Source organism: Miniopterus natalensis, chromosome X (genome assembly GCF_054644295.1).
Source record: "Miniopterus natalensis isolate mMinNat1 chromosome X, mMinNat1.hap1, whole genome shotgun sequence".
Taxonomy (NCBI): Eukaryota; Metazoa; Chordata; class Mammalia; order Chiroptera; family Miniopteridae; genus Miniopterus; species Miniopterus natalensis.
Genome location: NC_142103.1, coordinates 62,281,460 through 62,299,509, shown reverse-complemented (window position 1 = coordinate 62,299,509; position 18,050 = coordinate 62,281,460). Strand labels below are relative to the sequence as shown.

Genomic DNA, 18,050 nt, shown 5'->3' with positions numbered 1-18,050 from the left:
TCTAACACATCTGTAGCCCAGATGAGAAAATAAGTGTCTTAAACAATTAAAAAATATAGACGGAGAGTTTGGATATAGCTCAGATCTCTTGGGTGACAAGTCGGTGGATCCCACTACTTGTGCTTTATCCACTGACAAACATTTCCTTGCTGTACTCACTGAGCAAAGACACAGCAGCCAAATGAGGGGCTTTGGTTCTTTGAAAGTAGAGGATTAAACACAGTATCTTTATGTATTTCTGTTTATTGGCTAACATAAAATATTTCCAGAGCATCAGAAACAAAACACAACTCTATCAGTAGCCACACATGCATATGGCTCAAGATTTAACAACATCTTTATAAATATTCATTTTACAAAGGAGGAGTAATTAAGATTTATCTACATTCAATGTAAAACACCAAAGACCTTGTTAGTGAAGTAAGCAGGGGTTTAAAGGCAAAAGAGATCATCTTCCCAGTATAGTAGTGTAGTATGTTGGGGAGAGAGTGTCACAATATTGACACTCTTACCTAGCCTGGGTCTGAGAACTTTGGAGGAGAAAGTTGCTCTCCCCAACTTATCCCTGCCAAAATTCAAATCATGATGTACAGAGGGGAAAAAAATGATGTACTCCAAAAAACAAACTTATCCCTAGGAAACACTTCCACTCTCTTACAAACAAAAACAACTTTCTTTTTCTAGTTCAAATATAGACAACTCAACTATTATCTATGCTCAAGGGTATGTTGAAAACATTTCTATTAATAATCTTTTGTGTTTCCACTAACCAATAACTCCCAAGTAGAAAAGAAACATAAAAGCAAGGTGCTGAAACAAAGATGCCCAAGCTTTAAAAGCAATGGAAAGAAAATCTTTTAAAACACTCTCCAAGAGCAAATACTTGAGTGTGACATTTGCCAAGGCCAAATAGCAATTTTAAAGAAGAAATACATGCTTTACCTCATCTCTAGCCAAGACACATTAAAAAGCAAGTAAAACTTTATTTCCATATTCCAATAGTCAACTCAATTTTTTGAACTTCAGAAAGAACCATAGTGATTTTGGGTATGGCTTGGAGTAGCCATACAATATTCATACAATAAGGACCTTGCTCCTGGCTGGCACAACTGTGAACTGAGGTAGCCCAAGAAAACAAGGCTGGTATCTTCATTGCTACAGAAAAAGTCAATGCTAAGAAGTTATTTAGGTCTGGGTATTCCAGCCAGAAAGTTTGTTGTCTTGGGTGGGATTCATACTGAACTTTGTCGTGATTGTGCTAATGGACACTCCGTTGGGGGATTTTGCTAAATGACTGCTGGCACTTTTGCAATGATACCCCTAGTGCCACTATGATAACTGTACCATCCTAATGTACTTGTTAAGGGGAAGCCTTGAGCAGTGGAGAAAGCCCTGGGCTAGGAATCAGGAGATCTGGGCCAGACTGATCTCTGGCTTGACAAGCCAGGTATCTAATATGAACTGGTTTCCTCTTCTTTAATAGGGATATTATAACCCCTGATTTGGGAGTTTGTGAGGATGAAATGAGGCTGAGTGTAAAAGAAGTTTACAATGATTAAGTCTAGAGCAGGCAGTGAAGAAAGAGGGCTGTGTCATTTTATCATTATATTATTGTTATTATTACTGTGTTACAATCACTATTTTCCCCATAGAGCAGCAGTGTTAGACTTGTACCTGAACCATTGCCAGGAACATTGTGATGTTTGAACACCTAAGGCCTGCTAAAGCTGAATCATCTTCTGTTTAGATACTAGTTATTATGTTACCAGAAGGTGTAGACATGGCTAATTAAAGCCAGTGAGATAAGAATAAAGTGTCCCAGAAAGAAAGGAACAGGGAACTTAAAGGCCAAGGCCTAAACCCTTGGCTGACACATATTTGTGAATACATGTGTGAGGCCAGGCCGCTTGATGTGGACTTGTAATTCGGTTGCTTCTAATTCCCAGTCAAATACAATGGGGTATTTCAACTTTCTCTCAGGGTGTTTTTAGCACCTTGATAAATAGGTTGCCCCTAAGGCCCTTAAACAACTTTTATAGAAAGACTATCCCCAAAGATGCATTCCTTTTGCTTAGAGATGCATCTCTTGCTTAGAGAGCATTCATTTTCCAAAGCTAGGGATGGCTCGTGTACTTAACTAACCAACAGATACTCGTAGGGCAGGAACTTGCTATACAGATTTCAGAAATTCAGCCAAATAATTAAAAGAATACAGTATCCATGGAGTTTGTTCTTCCCTGGTATTGGAATGTATAGATAAGAGCTAAAGCCAAAACACTTGAGAAAGAATCAAATGGACAGTGGTGATGAGAGAGCTGGGATCCAGTTAACATGTGAATAGAAAAAGGAAGTGGGGCCCCTTTCTTCACCCCACTTACTGCCTCTAAATGGATTAGCAGGTATCCTTGGGGCATTGCTGAAAGGTAGTTTGCAGAAATCAGGCCCTAGTGGGAAGGTAACCTTGGCTCAGAATTGTTCTGTAAGTTTCCAAGAGAGCAAATTCCAGCCCTGTTCCCTGCTGGAGATAGAGAGTTATAGCACCTCAAATAAAGGGCTGAGGCCCAAGAGATCCACAAGGAAGTTGCTTGCCCTGCCCTATGCTACAATGCAGGACCATTGCTCTTTAAACATGTGTAAGACCTTCCAGCTGACCTAGGGAGTACCATGAGTCTAGAGGGACCTGGAAGAAGGCAGAGGAAACCTTATAAATCGTACAAAGTAAGAGCTACAGGGAGAGAAAAGCAAAATACAAAGAAACAAAAAACTAACAAAGTCTTTTCCATCCCAAATACAGATGACATAATGTGCTGTCTATCAATAGAAGACTTCCTCATCAACACTTGGCTGTGGGAACAGCTGCTTTTCATGGGTGTGGAGATGAATTGTCTTAATCAATATCCTAAGTCTCTTTCCTATTTTTTTCTATGCTCCTCAGTGATCTTTTAAGCATTGTTTAGGCAGTGGAGAAAAATAACCAGTGCCCTCTAACACCCTTGCCTGTCCTTATGCCATACCAAGAGCAGTTTCTGCTCTACTTTCATTTTCCTGGCCTCTACTATCAGCTATGGGATCCACACGTGGCTCTGGGGGTAGGTATGTGGGGCAGGCTGCTTTTCCCAAATATGAACTGCTTTGGGTAAGTTATTACTCCTGTCCAGACCTCAGTTCCTGTTCTTTAAAATAAGAAATATCTATGGATAAACTTTTCTAGACTGTAAAGCACTGAAGTATTGTAATTTACAGATTTGCTCAAATAACAGCTGGGAGAGACTTCTAGAGATGGGATAATTGCCCCTTGCTTACCTTTAAATAAAGTTAATGTCTCAAGTCTTCCCCAAACTAAGATCAGAGACTCTTAAATTGAACTGAGGAATGTAGGTTAGTAGGGGTAAAGTAAGATGAATGCTCTTATGGGCTCCAACCTTTATTTCTTCTCTTTATACCCCAGGGGCAAAAGGAGAGAGATAGACAAATAGAAAGAGTCTTGTCTAACCTTGCAGCCCTTCTTTTTGATCTCTTGAGAGTCAGTGTTGAATGGAAAGTCTCTTAGCTTGGCACTGGGGTCAGACCTTGCAGAGAATGTACATCCAGTTTGACTGCAAAGTGGGTTGGGGGAGCTGGTGGGAAAGGGAAAGGATAGGTTTGGTGTGATGGGAAAAAACATTACCTCATTATATTCAGTCATAACACCTTATTTGTCTCCACCATTTTTCCTTCCAAAGAGAGTTGTTTTCTGGAACAGATAAGCCAGAAAACCAAAATACTCCTACTCTAAAACACCGTCTTCCAGAAAATGAAGATTTAAAGATATCAGAGAGTTCCCTAGCCTTGATATTTATCCCTACATCACTAAGGAACTTAAGGCCAGTCATTTTTCATCTCTCAACTGTAAACTGGGGATTATAATCCTTGCCTTGCCCACCTTAGGGTCTGTGTAAAGATCCAGTGAGATGATGGCTGTGAAAGCACATTGCAAACTGCAAAGTACAGCATCCATATATGTAGCGAATTTCAGTCTTCCCATCCCAGGATGACAGTCACCTATGTCCAGTCATGTTTTTTACAAATTAAGTCACATCCAACATTCTAGACTATATAGGCTGCTCCCAAACAAAGGAGATAGTTGCTCCATTCAGTTGAGCATGTTTTCCTTCCAAATATGACCCACTGTGAGGGAGTGGGCATCAGCCTGATATCCCATAATGGGCATAAGGTAGACTTAAAAAGAAAACCACAAAAACAATCCATGATGCCTGCATCTGAGCCCTGAGGCTCTCTGTGAAATCAACCATGGAAAAAAATTCCATAATTTCATTTTGAGAAATATGTAAAGCTGGTGGTGAAGGATTAGAATTGATTATTTTTCTCTAAACTAAGAAAGCACCAATGGCCTTCTTTTTTTAATCCTCACCCATAGATATTTTTTCAATTGCTTTCTAGAGTGAGTGGAAAGGAGGGAGGGGGAGAAAGAGACACATTGATTGGTTGCCTCCCAAACGATCCCTGACCAAGGCTGGGGGTCAAACCTGCAACCCAGGTACTTGCCCTTAACCTGGAATTGAACCCATAATGCACTGGTGTGCAGGCCAATGCTCCAACCATGGAGCTACATCAGCCAGGGCACCAATGGTCTTTGAGCTGCCCTATGGTCAGGCCCTTAGATCTCAGGAACTTCACTGTAACCCCCAAAACCAAAGCTCTGAGCTCTGAGTTTGGCCCAGGGAATCTTGAAACTTTAAAAAGCCAGTCACCAGGGAGGGACAAAAGAGGCAAGAGTTCAAGAGAAATAAAAATAAAAAGAACTACCATTTTAAAGATAAAAAAGACACTGAGTTGAGTTAACTCCCCACTAAAGAAAGGTAGAGACCTATATGTGGGGAGGAAGACAATGGCAAATGGGCTAACTCCAGAGCTTTCACAGTCACAGCAGTCTAGGAGATGAATGGGGAATCAAGGTGTCAGGCCTCTCCCAAGATGTGTGTAGGGGTGTGTGTGTGTGTGTGTGTGTGTGTGCGCGTTAGGGAGAGGGGCAATGCAGAGGATCTAAAGGGGGAAGGGTTTGATTTTGTCCCTAAAGTGCTAGGTAGATGTATCAATAGAATTCTGAGAGGCCATTTCTTCAGATCCACCTGATCAAAGATGCATTCAGTAAAACTCTACACCATTCATTGTCATCCCCTCCCTTCTTCTCTATAATCAAACTGAGCTAAGAATATGTTTCGTAGTACCATGGCTCTGGAATCCAGCTCTCCAGGCTAGCTAGAATAGTTAAACGAGAAATGCTACAGATCAGTCTTGGGAAAATTGTGAAGAACCAATTCTCTGGTGGGAGGGGATAGAATATCCCTCATCTGTAAAGTACTGGCTGTTGAGGACACCACACCCAAGGCCCCTGCTGCTGTAGTGGTATAGAAGCAAAGCAGGGGAGTCCAGGGAGAATGACTGGGCAAGGCTGCCAGGAGCCCAAGAGACCTAGGGAGGGAGGAGAGCAAGTTAGAAAACTGTGGGTGCAATCTTGCTAGCTCCCTCCTTTCCCCATCAGTCAAAAATAAAAACTAACATGGTTTAGACCAATGGTTTAAGATGCAATAGCAGAAATACATCATCTAGCTAAGGAGATGATAGTTCTACCTTATTCCACACTGATGAGACCATTCCTTATAAAACTGGGTTCAGTTCTAAGTTACATGTACTTTAGAGGAACCAAAAGCAGTACTTTCCAGAGAGGAGATGCTGCCTCCAGACTTCTTTAGGGCTATCACAAGGCAGAAAAAGCAAACGAAGTCTATGTGGCCCAGTGAACAGAGTCAGGACCCAATGGTGGTTACTATAGAGAGACAGAAAGTTTTTGTTTATGTTGAGTTCAAATCCACCAGTCATAGTTGCAATACATGTTGAGCAGTGAGTGGTAAGCTTATTGACACTGCAAGTATGTGAGCAAGGATGACACGAAACTTGGTGGAATACTATAAAAGAAACTCAAGCATGGATTGGAGGACTTGGAGAGTAGGTTTGACCTGACTGTTTTGATAGCAGTCTTGGCATTCATCCACATATTGTTCACATTTTCTCAGATAGAATGTAGGGAGGAGCATGTCATTGAAGGACCTGGACAATATCTTAGCTGGAGAAATGTGGAAATGGGTGGTGAAAGGTAGCTGGTTAGTTGAAAAGTAGGAATCTACCCACTCTCCTGCCTCTTACTGCCTCATGCTATTTAAGCCTTTGAGAAAGCAACATGATCTATGGAATAGTCACATTGATAGAGTTGAAAAAGCTCTGGACTGGAGCCATAAAACCTGGGCTTGACCTTAGTTCTGCCACGGATTTGCTCTGTGACTGACTTTGAACAAATCACTTTCCCTCTCTGTGTCTCAGTTCCTGTTTCTATAAAATAAGGCTAACAGACCTTGACCTGCTTACCATAAAGAAATGTTATAAATATGAGTGTAGCGAATATGAAGGAATGTGTAGATTGTTACTGAGAGTGGTGAAAGGAAATAAAAACTAACATAGTTTAAACATCTCTAATGCATCAAATACTATAAAAGGCACCTGAACATGCATTTCTCATTCAACACTCACAGAACATATTAGGTGAGTAGTGCTTTCCACATTTTACTGATTAAGGGCCTGAAGCTCAGAGAGGTAAAGGGATTTACATAAGGTTCACATAGCTATTAATTAATGGAGGTAGATTTGAAATATAGGGCTCCCACATGTCAAGGTTTGCATATTTTTCTACTGTGTCATGGTGCTTGTTTACATGAATCTAGATCACTGAATAATTATTAGATAGTGGGACCCTGAGAATCCTTGCAAAAGGCCAGAATAGAGAGACTGGTGTTACATCTATATAGCTAGTTCTTTGAAGGCCCAGAAATGTGATCTCTGATTGGCTCAAAAGGTTCGTATTATCACTGTTGCTCTAACATCCACCAGTGATCCTAGTTTGCTGTTTCTCTACTGCTAGCCCTACTGAACAACAGTACTCAAAAGGAGAATTCCTTTGGGGTGGTCCTCAATTTCTGGTCTTTCTCCCCCATCTTTCCAGCTCACCTCAGTAAGGTTAAGGGCTAGGAACTTCAAAGCGCACATTGAATTCCAACCTCTCTCCAGAGCTTTCAGCTGTGTTCCCCCCCAAGGTCTCGGCTCCAGTATAGGAGGCAGAGCTGGAAAAATTTTGCAGGTCCAGCTCTGTGCATTCGATGGGAGTGTGGACCCAGTGAGAGTGGCTCTCTGAGGCGCAGGAGGCCATGGTAAAAGACTCCTGGGTGGGGAAGCCACGAGTTGAGCTGCGGTCGTCATCCAGGATAAGATTATGTGGCTGAGTCTCAAAGATGCTTTCACTCAGTGGGGACTCAGGACTGGTCTCCTGGCCAGGTGGCATGGGGAAGAGAGATTCCTCCTCCGCTGCCTTGTCAGCCTCAAACTGCAGCGAACCTCCTGCAACTCGAAGCAGAAAGCCACTGGGTCACCCAAAAGCAGGGGCTCCTTTCAGCAGGGAACCTGGTCCTGAGTACAAGAAAAACAGATTCTGGGAGCTAGAGCTTGCCTTCCTCTTCCTGGGGACCAGAGCACCTAGCACCAAGCTGAGGTGACACAGATGAGAAACACACTTAAATTGGGGTATTATATTGAGCCTACCTGATGATGAAACAGGGTGAAATAAGCCAGTCAGAGAAAGGCAAACATCACACAGTCTCACTTATTTGTGGAATCTAATGAACAAAATCAATTGACCAACAAAATAAGTCCAGAGGCATGGAGGCATGGAACATACTGACATATCTCAGAGGGGAGGTGAGGTAGGAACAGATAAACCAAAGAATTTATATACTTATATGCATAGCCCACAGACATAGACAATAGTGTGGTAAAGGTCTAGGGAGGTGAGGGGTGAAAGGTGGGAAATGGGGGGCATCTGTAATATTGTCAACAATAAAAAATATATATTTAATAAAAAATAGTCAATTTCTCCAAAGAAAGAGTAATCCTTTGTGGGAAGGAAGATTTTGACACCCAATCCCATAATCCTCTCCCTCTGGTGTTAGGTCTGTGTGTATGTTATATGGCAAAGGCACTTTTCAGACAGTATTACTAACATGTGGTTTAAAATAAGGAGATTACCTTGGATTACTCAAGTGGGGCCAAAGTAATCACTTAAAAGTAGAAGAGGGGAGCAGAAGAATCAGAGAGAGTATCAGAAAGATGAGTCATCCAAATGAATCGACTCATCATTGCTAGTTTCGAAAATAGAATGGGGTCATAAGCCAGAGAATGTGGGTGGCCTCTAGAAACTGGGAATGGCCCTCAGCTGACAGTCAACAAATAAATGAGACCTCAGCCCTATAAATTCAAGGAACTGAATTCTTCTATCTTCCTGAATGATCAAGGTAATGTATTCTCCTCTGGAACTCCCAGAAAGGAACACAGCCTTCCCTACACCTTTATTTCAGCCTTGTGAGACTCTAAGCAGAAATTCAGCTGCCTGAAAAACTTCTGATTTATGGAAATAGAGAGAATAAATGTGTGTCATTTTCAAGCCATCAAATTTGTGGTAATTTGTTATGCCAGTGAAGGAAAAGTAATACATCCTTCATGCCTAAGTCTGATTCGGATTACAAACTGAGAGACTATGTATGTTTTTTTGACCTCCACATTGTGATTGTGGTTTTATTTTTTATTAGAATTCATTGTCAGAGATTAAAACTTTTCATTTAAAAAAAAAATCTGATTTTTGGGTTCTCTTGAAAATCCAGATCTTGAAGCATTGAATATTCCCACATGGCTACAAATAACTGGAGCTAAATAGTAAATTCCCCTTTAGACGGGAGATGAATTCTTCAGTTTGCCAGAGTCCTACTACTCTCTATTGCACCTTATATTGGATCTAATTCACATGCTAATCTCACCTATACAACCACAGTATGCATGAAAATCAGTGACTCCTGATAGGCACCTTCCCCAATGGAAAAATTGTCTAACCCTCTTTGCCCCATGGAGACCCTGAGGGAGCTTCCTGCCCTCATTTCTCCAGAGAAGGGTACTACATTATTATGTTAAGGGAAGAGAAAAAGCATAGAAATATTACCTATTTCTTCTCTCTGAGTCAAGAAAGGGGAGATAGACAGCTCTCAGATGGTGCCTCATCTTTCTGGGCTCTGTGGCCCAAGTCCTTCATCATTCATGTTTCATGCCCATGCCCAAGGACTGGGCAACAGCTCCTATCTGAGAAACTAACCTCCAAAGTCAAATACAGGATGGTCTACTTTGAACCACAATTTCCAAAGAGTAGAGGAGAGAAAAATAAAGTTTAATAAGGGTTATAAAGGGACAACAGTGTTCCCCTTGTGTCCCTGAAGCCCGTGAAATGCTAGATTAATCTCCAGTTAAGCCAGGGGTACAGACAAACATATCTGTTAGGCTTTTTGAAGATCGGTTGACAGGCCCTAGAGCCAAACTGATCAAAGCAGGTCTATATAAAAGGGATCTTTTCGTACAAATAGAAATAAAACTTGTACTTCTTTGGGCCTTGTATCCAGTGGGCTAAAGGGGAATGTTAAGCACCCCAGTATCCTGTAAACCTTACTAAATCAACAGCATTCACTAACTTGTGTTCCTGTTTTGGTATCTCTATAGCTTTCCGTTTCCTTAATGACACTTAAACTGTATTGAGCCTCAGTACCCTTGGCTGGAGTTTTAGCACCCTTCTTTGTACTGACCAGCCACCATCCCATCTCCCCCATCTTTGCCTCAGTGATTGGGACATTCTGCCCTCCATTCTTGGCTGAAATTGTGCTGAAAGCAGATCACAATGTTACTCCTGATTTAAATATGACCTTCCATTTGGAATTTCACATGGCTCTCTCCTATGGGCTGACAGATCTTTTTGGATATCATTATTGACTGGGGAAAAAAGTTTAGGTTTGCCAACTCCTGGACACTGGGCTCTCAGTTACCCACATCTGGATTATAACTATACCAATAACAGTTATCCAAGACTTCACCCACTTTTATTACAGTCATATCTCAAATCCAGCCAGTCTTCCTTAATTCTTGACATGCTCCTGAATCTATACCTACTAGTAAAAGAAAAATGAAAAATTGTAAAAGAACTTAAAAATCAACTAATCTAACTCCACCTGCCATTCTAAACATTAGGAAGAAAGGGGCCCAAAGAAGTTAGATTACTTGTCTAAAGTTACACAGTGATTTAGAAATAAATTTAAAACCTAAGTCTTCAGAATTTAAAGGTTTTCTCATGATGTTTTGCTCCTTTATGAACCCCTGCATCTTAATGAAGCAGGTCTCATTAATGGTCAGGTTTCACCTCAGTCGTCTCTGAAGTCCCCTGCTTTCTATTGCCAGCCTCAGATAGTCTACCCCTGAGGTTTTCCAGCATTGTATGGAAGGCCTGTTATCTCTCAGCTCCAGATAATTCATCTTTTCCACCTTGTTCCTGATTCATGCAATACAATACGTGAAGCAGCTACACTTACCATGCTGGCAATGTCTGTTGAAGAACTGCTTGCAGTAGAAGAAGAAGAGCCCCAGGAATGCCAGGGTAAACACCACGAGCAGACTGCTCACCAGTACAAGTGTGGTTTCCTGCAGGGGCACAGTGGGTACATCTACCTTCACTAAGCTTAACTGGAAGGCACCTGTGAGACAAGAAATTGGGGGAGGTCAGTCAGTGTGGGTAGTCAACAGTCACCCTGACACTGGGCCTGGACTTCCTCAGGCTACCACTCTCTCCTTGGGGCCTTTTCCTATTAGGGCTGATAAGTTGGTTTTACTCCTTGGTAGATCAGGCAAAAGTGTAAAGAACAAATCAGAGAGACTGGCATATACTGCTAATATTGTATAAATTAATACAAATATTCAAAGATGCACATATCCTATGGTCTTTCCATGTCACCTCTAGTTATATAACCCAGAAAAATGGAAACAAACTAAAATGTTTATCCATAGGGCACAGGATAAGTAAATCAATAACAGACCTGTATGGATTAATATAAATAATCCAGAGGGGAAAGCAAGTTGGAGAAAGAATGTAGCGTGATGTCATTTATATAAAACATTATAAAATATAAATAACAGCATATATTGCCTATAAATATGTGTATATGTTACAAAAAAATACAAGTATTAAAACATGAGTAGAGAGGATAAAAAAGGGAATTTCACTAAACCTGTAGAGTCTTTGTTCTTTTAAAAATATATGAAGCAAATATGCAAAGATGTTAAGATTTATGGTTGTTGCTTTACTGAGCACTTTTATTTTTATGTATTCTGCATTTTAAATATTTCTACATATTTGAAATACTTTATGATTTTAAAAGTTATCAATAATTTTAAAGGAATGCACGAGTAGATATATAGGTGGTAGACAGATGAAAATGATAGACAGACAGATAAATGGATAATGGTATAAGCATAGACTAGATCCTACCTAGTACTTCATTCAGCCTTTACTAGTCCTAAGCGCTAGGGGCTTTTATAAACCTCATATTATCATCATCATCAGCAGCAGCAGCATCTACAAATGTATACATATTATAATTTATAAGCTGCTTTCTAAATCTATTATTTCACTAGATCTAGATAGCCATCCCATAAGGTATGAAAAACAATGATTTCATGACATATTTTTTCAGATCAGGGAGATGAAGGTTAACAAATTCCAGTGATTTGCAGAGGGTTACACAGATAACACATTGTGAAACCAAGATTTAAATCTGATTCCCTTGCTAATCTAGCCTACAGGAAGGAGTATGGGGGGTAGTAGAAGTCTTTACTCCCTTGTCTTACTGCCACTCAATGGGTTGGGGAAGAAAAAAGAGAAGAGAACTAGATACAAACATTGAACTTCAGAGGTGGGAGTCTTCTTTGTACACGGGATGCACTCTTGGTCCTGCAGGCCTCCAATGCGTGTCTTTTGGTAGAACCTGTGGTCAGAGAAGAAGGAATTGCAAGGTGACCAAACATTCAATGCCCTTGGATTTTTCCTTCCTGAGACCACAGGCAGCTTTTAGGAGTCTTGCCCTCCTGGAAGCCAGCACTCCCCACCAACACTCATGAATTCTCTGTCACTATGTCTGATTCTGACTCAGAGCCCCATATACTCTACTTCTTCCCCCATTCACCACATCTATAGTCAAAAGGGGAATTAGTATCACAAGAGAGGGGAGCACTGCTTTGATACCAACTGTTTCCTAATCTATTTTATGTCTACAGTGAGATTTACCTTGCCAGGTAAGCATACCAACATGATAATAAAGCTGTTAAATACTCATCTGTGGCTGACCATGTGCTATGTACTTTATAGGGGCATCTTGGCAAGACACTGCTTCTCCTTAGTGGGAGCTTAAACTCGTCATGATATGGAAAGGTAGACTACTTTAAATAGGCTCTGAGAGATAAGGTTAAGAGAGGCCTCCAAGGGCTAGAGAAGGCCCAGAACAGTTTCACTTCATACAGCAGGCTCACCTGGGAAGGCAGTCCCCACAGACAGCATTAGAGGTAGCTGTGCAGTTGGCCTTCTGGACACGATTGATGACAGCACAGGTGATGCAAATCTGGCATCTATGATGGCCCCAGCTGCTTTTGTATCTTCTGGGAGGGCAGGCTGTGCAGTATGCGTCTCCACCCTCTCCATAACCACAATCCTGCACAAAAATGGGAGTCACTAACATTGCTGTACAGGAACTTGGATAAAGGATCAGCTATGTTACAAGTGACTATTGTAACAGAGTTTACAAACTGCAAGTTGCAACCCATTACCAAGTCATGAAATCAATTTACCAAGTTGCAAGCAGCACTGAAAATTGAAATAAGGCAAAGTAAAATAATGATATCAAAAACCACAGTGCATAGCATACACTAAAATTAGGTACTTATATCAGTCAGCATAGGCTAAGTTATGCTATGGCAAAAAGCAAACTCCAAATCTCAGTTTCTTTAAAAAACAAAATTTTATTTCTCACTCACACTATTTGCCTACCAGAAGTTTCCTGGGGGCCCTGCTTTACATTATCCTGCTTTATTATCATGTTGGCATGCTTCACATGTTACCCAGGGTGACAGAGGCTTCATCTTTGTGCTGCCATGATTGGAGCATCAGGGAAAAGAGAACATTGTGAACTGTGCACCGGCTCTTCCTATGTCACTTCGCTCACATATCCTTGACGACACATATCACCTGATCATTAGTAACTATGAAAGTAAAAGAAAGTGCAATTCTATAATGTTCTAGAACGTGGGGAGCTGGAGAGGTTTGACAAATAGCTGTATTCACTATCTACCTCAGTATTGCTTTGTAAAATTTTACAGATAAAATATATGTAAGTATGAGTTTGGTTGTGATGAAAAATTTATTACTTACTCTTGGCAATGGTAAAATATATTTGAATGCCAATGGTATAGAGAAGAGATGAGTAATCCAGCTGGCTCTTAGCTGAGGTCTGGTATTGACTCAGTGTGACTTTGGCCAGCTCCTCTCAATTTTGGGGAGTCATAGGAAATAAAAAAAGATGGTCTTTAAATATTCTTCTAGCCATGACATTTTAACCTAGGAACAAGGATCCAGCTTGATATATCATAGCTCTTTCTCAAAGACACAACTCTAGTTATCAATGGATACGAGCTCTTTGGTAGTTCTGGCAGAAACTGGTTTGTCCCCCAAACTCATTTTCCTTTCCTCCTGGGAATATCATACCCAACCTTCCCTAACTCCATTGCAGTTAAGTGGGGCCATGTGCCTAATTTTTAGCCAATGGATTAAAATGATGTGTGTCTCTCCCAGACCTCCCCCAATACTTGTATGTTTTTTGCTTTATACTTATGTTATACTTAAAATATCCTTAATATTCTTTATACTTTGATTTTCTGGTGCATAGAGACATCCAGGGAGATGCTGAAATTGATATATTAAAAATGACAAGGGTGTCAGTACAATGGAAGAGGCAGCAGCTCCAAGTTTTCATTCCTTCACAGAAACATAGAAAAGCAAGCAGAAACTGTCAGAATCGATGTTGTCATAACTCTGGGAAACAGTCAAAGGTTTACATAATGAAGCAAATGCTGAGTCAAGAAAAAGGCAATTTGTAAATGACAGGAAAGTTCTGTGATATTTTCACTTGCCCTTACCACAGCCCTCTCCCCAGAGCAGTACCAGTCCTAAAGTGGCAGTCTTTAAGTGGCATCAGCCTGTGTTCCTACTGTGAGATCTTTATCTCTAGTTTCCAAGTGAGTTCAGCAAAACATGTTCACAAACTATCGTGTATGTCTGCTCTAATGTGTCTGGTGGCCACCTGAAGAACTGACACATGGTGCTCACTACTGTTTCACTCAATTCAGAATGCAGACTGAAAAGTGGGTAGGCATATGTTTTTTAAAAATGTCACAAAGCAAACTAACAAACCACAGATACCTGTGGCAACAAAAAATGGTTGAACACACACAATAGACTGCCTAATCATGAGAGCTAAAACTGGGGGAGATACTTTAAGAAATTAAGACATTAAGAAAGTACCCATATATATGGGGTGATTTAGAAAAACACATGCATGCTTAGGGAAAGACACATGCCCAGAAAAGACTGAAGAAGACCCAAAGCTTAGACTCTGGGCTGATCCATAGGTTACGTGCAAGTTTGGCCAAGTGTTGAAGGAGTGCTTCAGCACAGAGCCAATCTGCAAAGACTGGGAGGGGTGTGTGTGTGTGATTTGGGTTCTTGATGTTGTTTTTTGTTTTTTTTTTTAACTCTTGGCACTCAGGAAATCTATGTCAAAATATTAGCTGAATATAATCTAAAGGAACAGGGATTTCAGTGACTACATATGGCAGTCTTTGCAAAAATAGTTTGGAAAGACACCTCAAAAAATAGACTACTATTTAACAAGGCTTTTTAAAAAGAGTATTATGCTAAGGAAAATAAGCCAGGCACAGAAATACAAGTACCATATGATTTCACTTATATGTGAAATCTAATGAACAAAATAAACAGACAAAACATAAACAGACTCATATCTAGACTGACAGCTGTCAGAGGAGAGGAAGGTTAGGGGGCTGGATTAAAAGAGTGAAAGGATTAAGCAAAAAAAAATACTCATAGACACAATAGTGTGGTGATTACTAAAAGGAAAAGGTGGTGGGGATAGATAGAAAAGGGTTAAGGAGGATAAATGGTGATGGAAGACTTGACTTAGGTTGGTGAACATACAGTACAAAATACAGATAATGTATTATAGAATATACATTTAAAACCTATATAATTTTATTAACCAATGTCACCCAAATTTGATAAAAATTTAAAAATATAAAAAATAAATAGATGATATAATAAACAAAATAATATTAATTACTACTTTTAAAAGACTATACAAAAACATTACAAATAAATCAAGATGGAATCCTAAAAAAATGTTCATGTATACTGCAGAGGTTAAGAAAAGACAAACAAAAGAACAAGAAACAGAAAATAAAGAAAAATAATAAAATAGCAGAAATAAGCTCTAAGACATCAATAATTACCTTAAATACAAATGGTCTATGTACACAAATTAAAAATAGAGATTTGCATATTGAAATAAAATGAACAGTTACAAATTGTCCTCATTAATAATTACTTAGATGAATGGATGAATCATTTCTTTAAAAAATAAAGAAGGAACAAACTGTCATAAAATATTTGATTGAGAATCCTCTTTCTTAATTAGGAGGAAAAGAAAATTCTTCCAAATAATCAAAGCTCCATAAATTCTTTTGCTGGTAGCTGGTTTTACAAGCAGAAAAATATTGATCTTCTTAATTAATTTTACTAAGCTAGCACAATTATTATACAAATTTTGATGTTTATGATGCTATAAGAGTATTTATTTATTATAAATAAAATATTTATTTATAAAACATAAAAGAGCATTTAAACCAAACTTACAATCAATAACTTTTTTTCTAGGAATGTAAGATATTTTAATTTTTGTAATATATTAAGGTATATCATTGAATTAATACATCAGTTGGTCAAGGCCAACACTTCTAATTTTTTACTAATTTCCATTGATATTGCAAGCTACTTATTCTCTGTCTTTGAATCTTAGTTTCCTCATCTAAAAACCTATGAGGCTGATAATACCATCTTAGTAGGACTGAGAGCCAAGTGAGATAATGCACATGAAAGCTCTTTACTAGGTATAGACTGCTAAAGAAGTATAAGCTGTTTATATATAAAGATTTGCCAGGAGCACAATACTGTAATTCACTCATTTTCACTTTCAAATAGTATAGAAAAAATGGTACCTGAAAGATGCTTACACAAATGTGCATTTAATCATGGACCATTTTTAGGGGTTTGATAACAGCAGTTTGACAAATAGAAAAACATATTTTCTCCCTTGGAGAAGTTCAGATAGCTTTACAGGTAAAGGCTACGTACATGACAGAAACAATTGTAAGAGATTGTCCTTATGGGAGTGAGATAATTTTATTATTATTATTTTATTTTTAATCTTAATTGTTGAAAGTATTAAAGATATCCCCTTTTTTCCACATTGATCACCTGCACCCCACATTGCCACTCCCCAAGCCTTCAGCACAATATTGTCTGTGTCCATGGGTTATACATATATGCATATAAGTCCTTTGATTAATCTCTCCTGCCACTCCCAGACTCCTGCCTTCCCACTGAGATTGATCAATCTGTTCCATGCTTCTATGTTTCTGGATCTATTTTGTTTCTCAGTTCAACTTCTTCATTAGATTCCACATGTGAGTGAGATCATGTAAAACTGCATCAGGAAGAATCAGAAAACTTGAATAGGCTAATAACAACTGATGAAACTGAAACAGTAAGAAAAAAAACTTTCAGCAAACAAAGGCCCTGGTACAAATGGCTTCACAGGGGAGCTTTCTACTATTTAAATTGTAGGTTTAGTTTACTAAAAATTTTTCTTGATTTTTAAGGGAGGCCTGTAGTGCCATGAACTTCCCCCTTAGGACTGCTTTTGCTGTGTTCCATAGATTTTGGGTTGTTGTGTGTTCATTTTCATTTGTTTCTGGGAAGGTTTTGATTTCTTTCTTGATCTTATTGGTAACCCATTCATTTTTTAATAACATGCTACTTAGCCTCCATGTGACTGTTTTTGAGTGTTTTTACTGTAGTTGATTTCTAATTTCATTCCCTTGTGATCTCAGATGCTTGATATGATTTCAATCTTGAACTTCTAGAGACTTATTTTGTGTCCTAATATGTGGTCTAACTTTGAGAATGACTCATGTGCACTTGAGAGGAATGTATATTCTGCAGCTTTGGGTTGAAATGTTCTGTAAGTATTTATAAAATCCACCTGATCTAGTGTGCCATTTAGTCACTGTTTCTGTGTTTACTTTTTGTTTGGAAGTTCTATCCAGTGAAGTCAGTGGGGTGTTCAAGTCCACAACTATGAATGTATTGCTATGGATCTCTGCCTTAAAGTTCTTAAGGTTATTATAGATAGATCCTTATTTATTGACATTTAAATTCTTTATGCCTATGTTTCTCTCTCTATTACTTTTTATTATTACAGCAGTCCCTTTAACATTTCTTGCAATGCTGGTTTGGTGGTGATAAATTCCGTTACTTTTTCTGTCTGGGAAGCTCTATTTCACCATCTATTTTGAACGATAGCCTTGCTGGGTAGAGTAGTCTTGGTTTCAGATTTTTGTTTTGCATTACCTTGAATACTTCATGCTATACCTTTCTGGCCTGTAGAGTTCCTGATGAGAAGTCAGCTGATAGCCTTATGGGAGCTCCTTTGTAGGTTACAGATTGCTTTTCTCTAGCTTCCTTAAAGATTCTCTCTTTGTCTTGGATTTTTGGCATTGTAATTATAATGAGTCTGGGCATGAACTTGTTTGGATTCTTCTTGGTTGGGATTCTCTGTGCCTCCTGAACTTGCATGACTTTTTCTTTCACCAAGTTAGGGAAGTTTTCTGCCATTATTTCTTCAAGCAGGTTCTCTAACCCTTGCTTACTTTCTCCTTCTTCTGGCACTCTTATGATCTGAATA

At 39.3% G+C, this 18,050-nt stretch overlaps 1 protein-coding gene across 1 annotated transcript in view; it reads right to left on the bottom strand.

Annotated features, from left to right (window-relative positions):
* Positions 1–7,069: 7,069 nt before the first annotated feature.
* Positions 7,070–18,050, bottom strand: part of EDA2R (ectodysplasin A2 receptor) — a 151,762-nt gene continuing 140,781 nt past the window's right edge. Inside the window, exons 3-6 of the mRNA XM_016203892.2 lie at positions 12,493–12,671; positions 11,866–11,951; positions 10,503–10,664; positions 7,070–7,452 (exon numbers count right to left, since the gene is read on the bottom strand). Coding sequence (XP_016059378.2) covers positions 7,070–7,452; positions 10,503–10,664; positions 11,866–11,951; positions 12,493–12,671 — 810 coding nt within the window. The remainder of the gene's footprint in view (positions 7,453–10,502; positions 10,665–11,865; positions 11,952–12,492; positions 12,672–18,050) is intronic.